This window comes from Schistocerca nitens, chromosome 7 (assembly GCF_023898315.1).
Source record: "Schistocerca nitens isolate TAMUIC-IGC-003100 chromosome 7, iqSchNite1.1, whole genome shotgun sequence".
In the NCBI taxonomy this organism is placed as follows: domain Eukaryota; kingdom Metazoa; phylum Arthropoda; class Insecta; order Orthoptera; family Acrididae; genus Schistocerca; species Schistocerca nitens.
In genome coordinates this window covers 319,099,921-319,112,036 of record NC_064620.1, presented here as the reverse complement: position 1 = coordinate 319,112,036, position 12,116 = coordinate 319,099,921, and the positions used below count along the sequence as shown (strand labels likewise).

The window sequence follows — 12,116 nt, the reverse complement described above, 5'->3', positions numbered from 1 at the left end:
AACCATAAATTGAATTTCATTTCACTACCCACCTGAACTGCAATGATGGGTCCACCTTTTATAAATTGCCACTTTGCAATAATTGGTAGGAGCTTATCATAATAAGCTTTTACTTTTGAAGTATATTTCTCATCAGATGTTCGGACTTTGATATCTGGTGTTCTCAACAACCAACTGCAATAGCAGAGGTGGCATCAGGATCAGATTTATATTACCTCATTAAAATAATAATTTGGTATGCTAAAAACTTATGAAGAACAAACAGTGAATTGTATACTGCAATAATTTGCAATATTACTTAACCTGCAAATAATATAAATACATAATTTTATACACTGTTGTTTCAGAGGCTGTTTACATGATGAGAATAATTTCCTACAGTTGAAATTATAAAAAAATCAAAATAAAATAACAACAATATGAACAGGATAGATTGTTGCTCACACACAGAGTAGGTGTTGAGTGGCAGACAGGCACTGCTGCTCCCAATCCTGTGTCCGACAGCACATATCCCTGCATCAGACCTAGATGTAAGACCTGAATCATATGTCCTTCCACTACCATCTACTCCAACCATGTTACAGGCATCTCTTCCCTATATGACCGAGTAAGGTGGCGCAGTGGCTAGCACACTGGACTCGCATTCGGGAGGACGACAGTTCAATCCCGTCTCCAGCCATCCTAATTTAGGTTTTCTGTGATTTCCCTAAATTGTTTCAGGCAAATGTCGGGATGGTTCCTTTAAAAGGGCAAGCCAATTTCCTTCCCACTCCTTCCTTAACCCGAGCTTGCGCTCTGTCTCTAATGACCTCGTTGTCGACGGGACGTTAAACACTAACCAAAACCACCACCTCTTCCCTATAAAAGGCAGGGCCACCTGTGAAAGCAGCTATGTGATCTAACAATTTAGTTGTAATGACTGTGTGACATTCTATGAGGGCATGTCTGCTAACAAGCTGTCTGTCTGCATTAATGGCCAGCACCAAAATGTGGCCAAGAGGCAGCTGGACCACACAGCTGCTGAGCATGCCACTCAACATAATGTGTTTAGCTTCAATGAACTTCACAGTCTGTGCCATCTGGATTCTTATCACCAACAGCAGCTTTTTTTACTTGCTCAGGTGAGAACTCTCCCTGCCACATTTACTTCATTCCTCTAACCCCTCTCATTTCAACCTTCTCTTGTCCCTGTCCTCCACCAACCTATCCCTGTACCTGCTCCCATTGCAGTCATACATACCTTCTATCCAGACAGTGCCTCTGCATTGTTCTTTCCTGTTCTTTACTTCTCCCCTCACACTCTCCATTGCAGCACAGCCTCCCCAGCCAACTGTCCTGTCCCCACCATGAGCCTGCATGCTCCCACAAGCAGTACTAGCATCTTTCCCCATCTTTGCTGTGCTAACCCTTCCCCTTCCCATCCAACCCCTCAGCCTCCTTTTGTACCTCACTATCCTCCCCAACAAAGATTTAAGGTCAACCCCGTCATAGCTGTATTAAGGTTTTAGCACCTGCAAACAACAGTCGCCACATGTGTGTGAGTTACGCATGTTTGAATGTGTGTGTTTTGTCTACATTTGATCAAGGACAGTTTGACAGCTAATGATATCTAGCAGTCTTTTTCAATGTGTCTGTCTCTCACTCAATGTCTCCTCTATGTTGTAAGTAGCAATCTGTCCTTTTCACATTTCCCACAGTTCAGTATTTCTATATGTACAAATGTATGTGTCACATCTACATCTACATCTATATTCTGCAAACCACTCTGAAGTGCATGGTGGAGGGTATGCCCCATTGTACCAGTTATTAGTGTTACTTCTCATTCCATTCACATATGGAGCATAGGAAGAATGATTGTTTAAATGCCTCTGTGAATGCTGTAATTAATCTAATCTTGTCCTCATGATCCCAATGTGAGTGGTACATTGGAAGTTGTAGTATATTCTAGAGCCATCAGTCAAACCTGGTTCTTGAAACTTCACAAGTAGGCTTTCTCAGGGCAGTTTGTATCTAAAGCAGTGACACTTGCAAGGAAAAAAAAGTGTATAATTTCACAGTTAAAAATAAGAGAAAAATTGAAAGGACAGTTAAATAATGAATAAGAACAACTGATTTTGTGCAAAGATTAGCAGAATTATATGAAATACCTGCCTTAGTATAATATCTGTCAGTAGATCATCATTAAAATAGAGAAACTGAATGGATGCACTTCTGCTTTACTCAATTAGGTCTTAAGTAAATAAACTTTACATGGAAAATGGGATAGTTTATGTAAACAGTAAATCTAGACATCAGAATATATGACATGTAACATCTTTCCATGTGCTAAACATCAAAAGTAGAGACAAAAATACAAAAAATACAATTGTTTATAGCCATAACAATTTACAGATGAAAGGGGGTACAGTCTGCGAGAATGAAACTATTAGTTTGTATCTGTACTTCCCAAATTAATTACAGAAGATACAACAAATACTCTACCTAACTACAGTCTGTCAAATCAAAATCTCAAAACTCCTAAGGGAAAATTATTGTGTGTTTACCTAAAAATAATCAACAAATTAATCATCAATGACAACTATTTCAAAATATTTGCATATTATTTAGATGTGAAAATCACTAACATAATGAAATGTTGCTCAGCTGAACTGTATAAGATATTGAGTTACATATCTTATAACATTTTCGTAGTGGTATTTTTCCAGACAGACTTAAACAAGCTGTTGTCTAGCCACTTCACAAAAAGATAAATAAAACATTGTGTCTTGGTTAAAGCTTTTAACTGTCACACACGTTAAAATATTATGAACTAGTAGACACTACAGGTTCTTATTTTTATTTTATCTGCATGTCAAAAATTAGTCACATGACAATTGAAAATCTGTGCAAGCAGTGATTCAAACTTCATTCTTTTTTGTGAGCTCTCACCAAAACCATTAGGTTACCTGAGCACATCTTGAGGCCTGGCTCAGACTCTGATTGTCACTGATGCATCAATCTATGATTTCAGAACACCTCAGCCAGAGGTTCTCCTATGATTTCTGTGTGAATAGCATAACTAGGGGCATGGGTATGATGGAGGACTGTGGCTTAGTCAGATACTAAATTCACTTCATTTAAGTGCCTTTAATCTTATTCATGTAAATATGTGTTACACTGGAAACAAGTGATGCCCTTTATGTGTTTCTATTATATTTCAGTATATTGCAATACAGAATCTGTATTGTTAATGGTAGTCATTGGTTCACAAATTTGTCTTTTTTGTAAATAACTGAGGAAATGTCATGCATGATGGATATTACGCAGGCATATTCTGCTTTACATAAGTTTAGCTCATGTACTCTGTCTAGTTATACATGTACTGTATTATGAATTAAATTCAGTTCTTTAAAAGATAGAGCACTACTCTGCTGACAGGAGAGGTGCTAAACAGCAGAAAAGTGCCTAAAGAGAGGAAAGGAGGGGGAAATAAAAGGGAAAAATAAAGAGTATTTGGCAAGTTATTTGGTGAGTTGCGATCTGTCCTCATGTAAGTAGTTATAGTACACCCTGGATTTTTCATCAATAAATATTTTTTTAAATTTATTTTCTGGTGATCCATTTGTTAAACTCAACATTTAAGCTGGGTTAGTTCTGTGTCAAACCTCAATCTATGACACCTATAAATCACATGCAGTGGGCTCTACTCCTCTTGCAACTAGTTGTTAATTCATAGGTCATGTCTGGCTGGTTGAGATGCAGGTTCATACTCTTCAGGTCAATATACAAATTAGAGTTTAGTTCTAGTCTTACTCAAAGTCTGACTTGACATGAATCTTCAACATTAAGCTTTCACATTCTTACCTCAACAACATTATAAAAATGTACTGATTTCATTGTATACTGATAATCATAATTCAGTAACAATGTAATCATAAACTTTATAGTACCTTGGTAATCCACCAAATTCCCACTCTGCACATATGTATGGTCCTGGTCGTATCAGCATTAGAAGATTGGCTTCATAAACTTTTTGAATAAATAAGTCCAGATCCAAAAATGGAGAGAATTCTCTGTCTCCATCTCCGAAGTCATACACACCCTCTTCAGGTTCATGTAAGTTCCATGGTACATACCTAAAAACATATTGGCATTTAGACCATCTATTTCAGATGTTACAGAAATTTGTATTATAAACACAAATAAAATGAAAAATGAAAAGTTTGAAATGCAAGCATAAAAATTTTGAAATATTGCTGATATGTCACATGTAATGTTTTCCTTAAAAGGTATGCATTGATATGTGAAGGTCAGATAAAGCTGTGTTAGTTTTAGCAAGGGATTCATATAATATTTTATGTGTTTAATAAATGGTCCATTTTTTTCTTTACAACCAGATTGAAGCTTCTTGTACTCCAGAGAGCAAAGAAAGATGGTACCATCACTTGAATCATTATATATCAGACAGCAAAATGTTACAAATTTAATTTCGAAACTTTCTGGGCTCCTGTAAATATACTATTTATCAAGCACTCTAGGTAAACCTCAGGTATCACATGTTCTTATTGGCCTTTAATAAATTCTTTGCAATACACATGAAAACTTTCTACTTAGCAAATAATTACATTTATTCAAAAAAATTCAGTTTGTGGTTCTTGCATATGTTAGCTTATTTGTGGGTTTCATTAATATCTCTAAACATGTGCAGAGGTACTCTATCTTACACAGCCCTTCTGTCTTCCTCTGATATTAATATTACAATTAAGACTATTACAAGGTGCAAAATGTGGCATTATCTGCACATGTTAAATGAAAATTCCTGCTTCTGTGGGCAATGTTTAAAGTTTCCACTCCCATTAACTAGATAATAAAACATGTGTTTTATATGTTTCTATCGGCAGTACGACACTTTAGCCATCCGAAGATAAGAGTTGACTAGCAATTCTGTCTCATAATTCATTTGTTTCCTCAACTGAATTTTCCTTTAATACTAACAAATTGCTTAAATGTTACATTTTTAATGCAATGTTTTTGCAATTTAAACTCAAATTCACACACATGTTGTGACCAAGTACTTAGCTATAAGAAGTTTCAATTTAAATTAACTGAATGGCATGTATTCTATTTTTTTTTTTTTTTACACAAATTTGTGACTTTTATATCATGTTACATATCACATTTTAATATGAACTATGTAGGAAAAAATAGATTGCTACTTCCCATACAGAAGACACGTCAAGTTGCAGACAGCCACAATTAAAAGACGCTGACATACAGTTTTTGGCCATACCTTTGTCAGCAAAACACACACACATACACACACACACACACACACACACACACACACACACACACACACACACACACACACACACATACATATGCACACACAAGCAGGCATACTTCATGCATACACCACCCAGCCATTCTGGCCCAAGATGCTGGAGTTGGCAGAAATGTATGCATGAGGTGTACGTGTGTGTCTTTTACTGATGAAGGCTGTGGCTGTCTGCAACTTGATGTGTCATCTGTACAGGAAGTAAATCTGTGTCTTTCCCTACATTGTTCATATTCCTACCTGGAGTATCCATTGTTTGACATTTAGTAATATAGAAAGAATTGTTATGTAAATGAACAAACAGAAGTAACTGTCAGAAATTACTTCTGTTCATGTATTTTGAAGTGAATCTAATTGATTTGCTATAGCATGTGGGAGCTAAAAAATAATACAAATGAACAAAACGTAATTAATGGAAAATAAATTGGCAATATGGATGACAGAAGGGTGTAACTTGATTTATGACACTTGTACTGGCTCTACCTGACATTGCTATGCAAACCAGGTAGATGATGTAACATTACTGTCTACTGCGTTGGTGTCACTTCTCAGATGACACTTATCATCAGGAGCACCATCTGACAAGACCACACCAGAAGTTGCCATATAAGCCAGCTCAGGGCCAGCTTCAGTGAGTTGCAATATGACCCAAAGAATGCATTTCAAGCAGTGACAGGAGAGAACACATAAAAGGTGTGGAAACATGAGGTTTTTGAGTCAGTGACACCTTCATCTGCAGAACAGGTTAGATTAGATTAGATTAGATTAATACTAGTTCCATGGATCATGAATACGCTATTTCGTAATGATGTGGAACGAGTCGAATTTTCCAATACATGACATAATTAGGTCAATTTAACAACATACTTAAGTTAATATAACAACTTTATTTTATTGTGTTTTTTGTTTTTCTTTATTTTTTATTTTTATTTTTTTAATTTTTTTAAAATATTTTTTGTTTTTTTTCCCTTAATTTATATCTAAAAATTCCTCTATGGAGTAGAAGGAGTTGTCATTCAGAAATTCTTTTAATTTCTTCTTAAATACTTGTTGGTTATCTGTCAGACTTTTGATACTATTTGGTATGTGACCAAAGACTTTAGTGCCAGTATAATTCACCCCTTTCTGTGCCAAAGTTAGATTTAATCTTGAATAGTGAAGATCATCCTTTCTCCTAGTATTGTAGTTATGCACACTGCTATTACTTTTGAATTGGGTTTGGTTGTTAATAACAAATTTCATAAGAGAGTATATATACTGAGAAGCTACTGTGAATATCCCTAGATCCTTAAATAAATGTCTGCAGGATGATCTTGGGTGGACTCCAGCTATTATTCTGATTACACGCTTTTGTGCAATAAATACTTTATTCCTCAGTGATGAATTACCCCAAAATATGATGCCATATGAAAGCAATGAGTGAAAATAGGCGTAGTAAGCTAATTTACTAAGATGTTTATCACCAAAATTTGCAATGACCCTTATTGCATAAGTAGCTGAACTCAAACGTTTCAGCAGATCATCAATGTGTTTCTTCCAATTTAATCTCTCATCAATGGACACACCTAAAAATTTGCAATATTCTACCTTAGCTATATGCTTCTGATTAAGGTCTATATTTATTAATGGCGTCATACCATTCACTGTACGGAACTGTATGTACTGTGTCTTATCAAAATTCAGTGAGAGTCCGTTTACAAGGAACCACTTAGTAATTTTCTGAAAGACAGTATTGACAATTTCATCAGTTAATTCTTGTTTGTCAGGTGTGATTACTATACTTGTATCATCAGCAAAGAGAACTAACTTTGCCTCTTCATGAATATAGAATGGCAAGTCATTAATATACACTCCTGGAAATGGAAAAAAGAACACATTGACACCGGTGTGTCAGACCCACCATACTTGCTCCGGACACTGCGAGAGGGCTGTACAAGCAATGATCACACGCACGGCACAGCGGACACACCAGGAACCGCGGTGTTGGCCGTCGAATGGTGCTAGCTGCGCAGCATTTGTGCACCGCCGCCGTCAGTGTCAGCCAGTTTGCCGTGGCATACGGAGCTCCATCGCAGTCTTTAACACTGGTAGCATGCCACGACAGCGTGGACGTGAACCGTATGTGCAGTTGACGGACTTTGAGCGAGGGCGTATAGTGGGCATGCGGGAGGCCGGGTGGACGTACCGCCGAATTGCTCAACACGTGGGGCGTGAGGTCTCCACAGTACATCGATGTTGTCGCCAGTGGTCGGCGGAAGGTGCACGTGCCCGTCGACCTGGGACCGGACCGCAGCGACGCACGGATGCACGCCAAGACCGTAGGATCCTACGCAGTGCCGTAGGGGACCGCACCGCCACTTCCCAGCAAATTAGGGACACTGTTGCTCCTGGGGTATCGGCGAGGACCATTCGCAACCGTCTCCATGAAGCTGGGCTACGGTCCCGCACACCGTTAGGCCATCTTCCGCTCACGCCCCAACATCGTGCAGCCCGCCTCCAGTGGTGTCGCGACAGGCGTGAATGGAGGGACGAATGGAGACGTGTCGTCTTCAGCGATGAGAGTCGCTTCTGCCTTGGTGCCAATGATGGTCGTATGCGTATTTGGCGCCGTGCAGGTGAGCGCCACAATCAGGAATGCATACGACCGAGGCACACAGGGCCAACACCCGGTATCATGGTGTGGGGAGCGATCTCCTACACTGGCCGTACACCACTGGTGATCGTCGAGGGGACACTGAATAGTGCACGGTACATCCAAACCGTCATCGAACCCATCGTTCTACCATTCCTAGAACGGCAAGGGAACTTGCTGTTCCAACAGGACAATGCACGTCCGCATGTATCCCGTGCCACCCAACGTGCTCTAGAAGGTGTAAGTCAACTACCCTGGCCAGCAAGATCTCCGGATCTGTCCCCCATTGAGCATGTTTGGGACTGGATGAAGCGTCGTCTCACGCGGTCTGCACTTCCAGCACGAACGCTGGTCCAACTGAGGCGCCAGGTGGAAATGGCATGGCAAGCCGTTCCACAGGACTACATCCAGCATCTCTACGATCGTGTCCATGGGAGAATAGCAGCCTGAATTGCTGCGAAAGGTGGATATACACTGTACTAGTGCCGACATTGTGCATGCTCTGTTGCCTGTGTCTATGTGCCTGTGGTTCTGTCAGTGTGATCATGTGATGTATCTGACCCCAGGAATGTGTCAATAAAGTTTCCCCTTCCTGGGACAATGAATTCACGGTGTTCTTATTTCAATTTCCAGGAGTGTATAATAAGAACAACAAAGGACCCAAGACTGACCCTTGTGGAACCCCATTCTTGATAGTTCCCCAGTTTGAGGAATGTGCTGATCTTTGCATGTTACGAGAACTACTTATTTCTACTTTCTGCACTCTTCCAGTTAGGTACGAATTAAACCATTTGTGCACTGTCCCACTCATGCCACAATACTTGAGCTTGTCTAGCAGAATTTCATGATTTACACAATCAAAAGCCTTTGAGAGATCACAAAAAATCCCAATGGGTGGTGTTCGGTTATTCAGATCATTCAAAATTTGACTGGTGAAAGCATATATGGCATTTTCTGTTGAAAAACCTTTCTGGAAACCAAACTGACATTTTGTTAGTACTTCATTTTTACAGATATGTGAAGCTACTCTTGAATACATTACTTTCTCAAAAATTTTGGATAAAGCTGTTAGAAGGGAGATTGGACGGTAATTGTTGACATCAGATCTATCCCCCTGTTTATGCAAAGGTATAACAATAGGGAAAGAAAGAAGGATGAAGGATAAGGACTGATAAAGTTTAGAATCTCATCTCAAGGGTGACTTATTGGATGAGATAAAAAGGAAAGACTGGCTGTTCACACATATACTGAATGAGATTTGAAAACCAGAGAACTTAAAGGTGGAAGACACATTAATAACCAAGACAGAGATTTCTGAGGAAAACATCATGAAAGAAATATAAGAGCTGAAAGCTAAGTGCATTCATTATAATTGATAGAGAGGTGAGAGGTATGGGGAAAAATAGACTGGCTAGAAAATAAACAATAAAATAATAAGAGATAAAATGGAGCAAAGCAAAGGGTGTGGCTGAAACCACAGAAATAAATGTAAATTAACCTAAACTTAGGCCAAATGGGTGGCAAGAATCAAGCACTTTTTGTAATGCCAGTTCCCACCTGTGAAATTCTGAGAAACTGATGTATAGATTCTCCCTCCTGAAAACCCAAGTTTCTCAGAATTTCACAGGTAGGGACTGGCTTTACAACACATGCTTGGTACTTGCCACCCACATGGTCTAAGTTTACATTAATTTAAATTTATTTCTGTGGTCTTTGCATTTCTTTTCAGTAACTATTCCTTTTCTTTGCAATATTTTATCCTTTTTTTGTTTTTCGTTTTTTCCAGTCTGTCAGCCCCCCCTCCAACTGTCTACCATGTCTAATGCATTGAGCTTTCTGCTCTTATGCTTTCCCTAACCCAATATTCTGAACATCTTTTCCATAACTCTTCCCATTCCTAAACCTTACCAATTGTTTTTCTTCATCCGTCTTCTTTTCCCTTTAACCCTTCTGCCAGAAGTAGGAGCCACTGGTTCCATAAACTCATATGTTTGCAGATGTTTTATGAATTTTTTCCCACCTCCATGAGTAGATTTTTATTTGTCCATATTATATTTTCAAACAATGATTATTTTAATTTGTATATGATGTGTATGTGAGAAGTGCTACTTTAAAAAAGCTGTGGATCCTCTTCCTCCTCCTGCACTACTGAGCTGCCATTTTCATCTAATACGTCAAACAAGGAATGTCTAATGAGGCATTCTTCTACTTTCTTTTTAAATTATTGTGATGTTTTATTTTCTGCCTAATGTCTGCTGGCAGCCTGTTGTAGACTTTTGCACCAGAATATAAAACTTCATTCTCTACCCCAGAGACTGATGTATAGTCAATTTGGTAATTATTTCTATTTCTGGTATTGTGGTTGTGACTTGAAGGTTCTTCCTAAATTCACTCTTGTTTTTAAACACAAATACTTTTAGGATGTGTATGTATTGAAATGTAAGTGCAAGATCCTCTATCTCCCTGACGAGGCTTCTGCAAGATATTCAATCATTAACTACACTCTATGCTTGTTGCACCTTTCTGTTGAATAAATACTTCTTTCATTTTAGTTGCAACGCCCCATTAGATTATGCCATAGGAGAGAATTTAGTGAAAGTGTACACAGCACTCAGGTGATCCTGTCTTCAGGTCAACACAATGAGAAATAAGACAGAACTGAGCTTTTTGGTTAGCCTGTTCATGTCCTGGTACCACCTCAGTTTATTTATCCATTTGAATACCCAAGAACTTCATACATAGAGCCTTCAGGTGGTCAAAGTGTAGTACCACCAATAGACACAAATAAAAGGCATGTTTTACCACCTAGATAATGGAAATGTGAACTGCACATAGAAGCAGGAATTTTCATTTTTTTGTTTTATGCCTATTAGTACTTGTGAACAAGTAAGTAAGTAAGGGAGTTATCAATCTGAAGGTTGGTTTGAACATCACAGTGCTTTACTAGGCATGGTCCTATTGAAGGTGGTATGCTGTTGCCTTCCTGTGACATTCAAACCGACTTACCCAACCAGATATAAGAGGATCTACAATTTAAAGTAACCTCTAAATCACACTGTAACTAAGTATATTTCACATTAATAAACATTGCCAGAGGTCAAAGAAGTGATAAGTGACAGCTAAAAAGTCTAGGACTGACTGCAGACTGAACCTGAGACCTTTGGATCTATTATGTGGCACTTTAACACTGAGCCACTGACTGTATTTCAGGTATATGTAAGTCATTTTTATTTCTTTGAAATTACATAATATAATTTTTGTACTATAAAGTGTTAAAACTGTTGGCTGTGAACCATTTGTAAGGCTGTTCCACCATTCTCCTGGTTGTGTCTGGCACAGATGTGTTTGGGCCTTTTGTCAGTTTATTCATGTCATCATAAAACTTTACATTTTTGAAGAGTTCTTCAATGTCTCAAGTAAATCATTTATGCAGACCAGTATCATGAGTGAGCCAAACACCAAAACTTGCAGCATATCATGCTGAACGTTTTCCCTCTCTGAATTTAATCATTTACTAACTTGACCCCTCTTTTCTATAGTTAAGAACACGTTTTATCAATTCAGGGGGAAGACATCTACTGCCACACCATTTTAGTTTCCTTAGGAGAATTTTATGATCTACACAACCAAAGGCCTTTGCATGATCATAGAAAATGTCAAAATGATATTTTTTCTTGTTTGGCATTCCTAGAATTGAGTTTGTGTGATCACATATTGTATTGTTGATAGAGAAGTCTTTCTGGAAGCCAAACAGAGCTGCTGTTAACAGGTTATACCAAGAAAAATGGTCAGCGTCCTATTGCAAACCAATTTCTCAAAAATGTTTGAAAACGTGGGAAACAGGGAGAGGGTCTATAATTAGAGGTCAGATGCTTATCTCCACATCAGTATATTGGTGTTACTACTGCATATTTCAATCTTTCAGGAAATATACCTTGGCTTGGTACTACCAAGTCACGTTACGAGTTTAGTACTTTGGCTGAGATACCACCAACATCAGAAGAGCTACTACTTTTTATTGACAAATGATTTTTGGGTCTTTGTAGCAGAGGAGTGGGCAAAATTGTCATCTGATGGTGGAGTATTCATTTTCTGTGTAAATAAGTTTGTTGGATCCATTTTTGATGGACCATTCTGTCACCATATTTTGGACTACTATTGTATGGT

The 12,116-nt window shown here is 38.4% G+C and overlaps 1 protein-coding gene across 1 annotated transcript in view; it reads right to left on the bottom strand.

Moving 5' to 3' along the window:
- Nucleotides 1–12,116, bottom strand: part of LOC126194666 (beta-galactosidase-1-like protein 2) — a 95,137-nt gene that overhangs the window by 56,974 nt on the left and 26,047 nt on the right. Inside the window, exons 3-4 of the mRNA XM_049932867.1 lie at nucleotides 3,930–4,115; nucleotides 33–174 (exon numbers count right to left, since the gene is read on the bottom strand). Of these exons, the coding sequence (XP_049788824.1) occupies nucleotides 33–174; nucleotides 3,930–4,115 (328 nt within the window). The remainder of the gene's footprint in view (nucleotides 1–32; nucleotides 175–3,929; nucleotides 4,116–12,116) is intronic.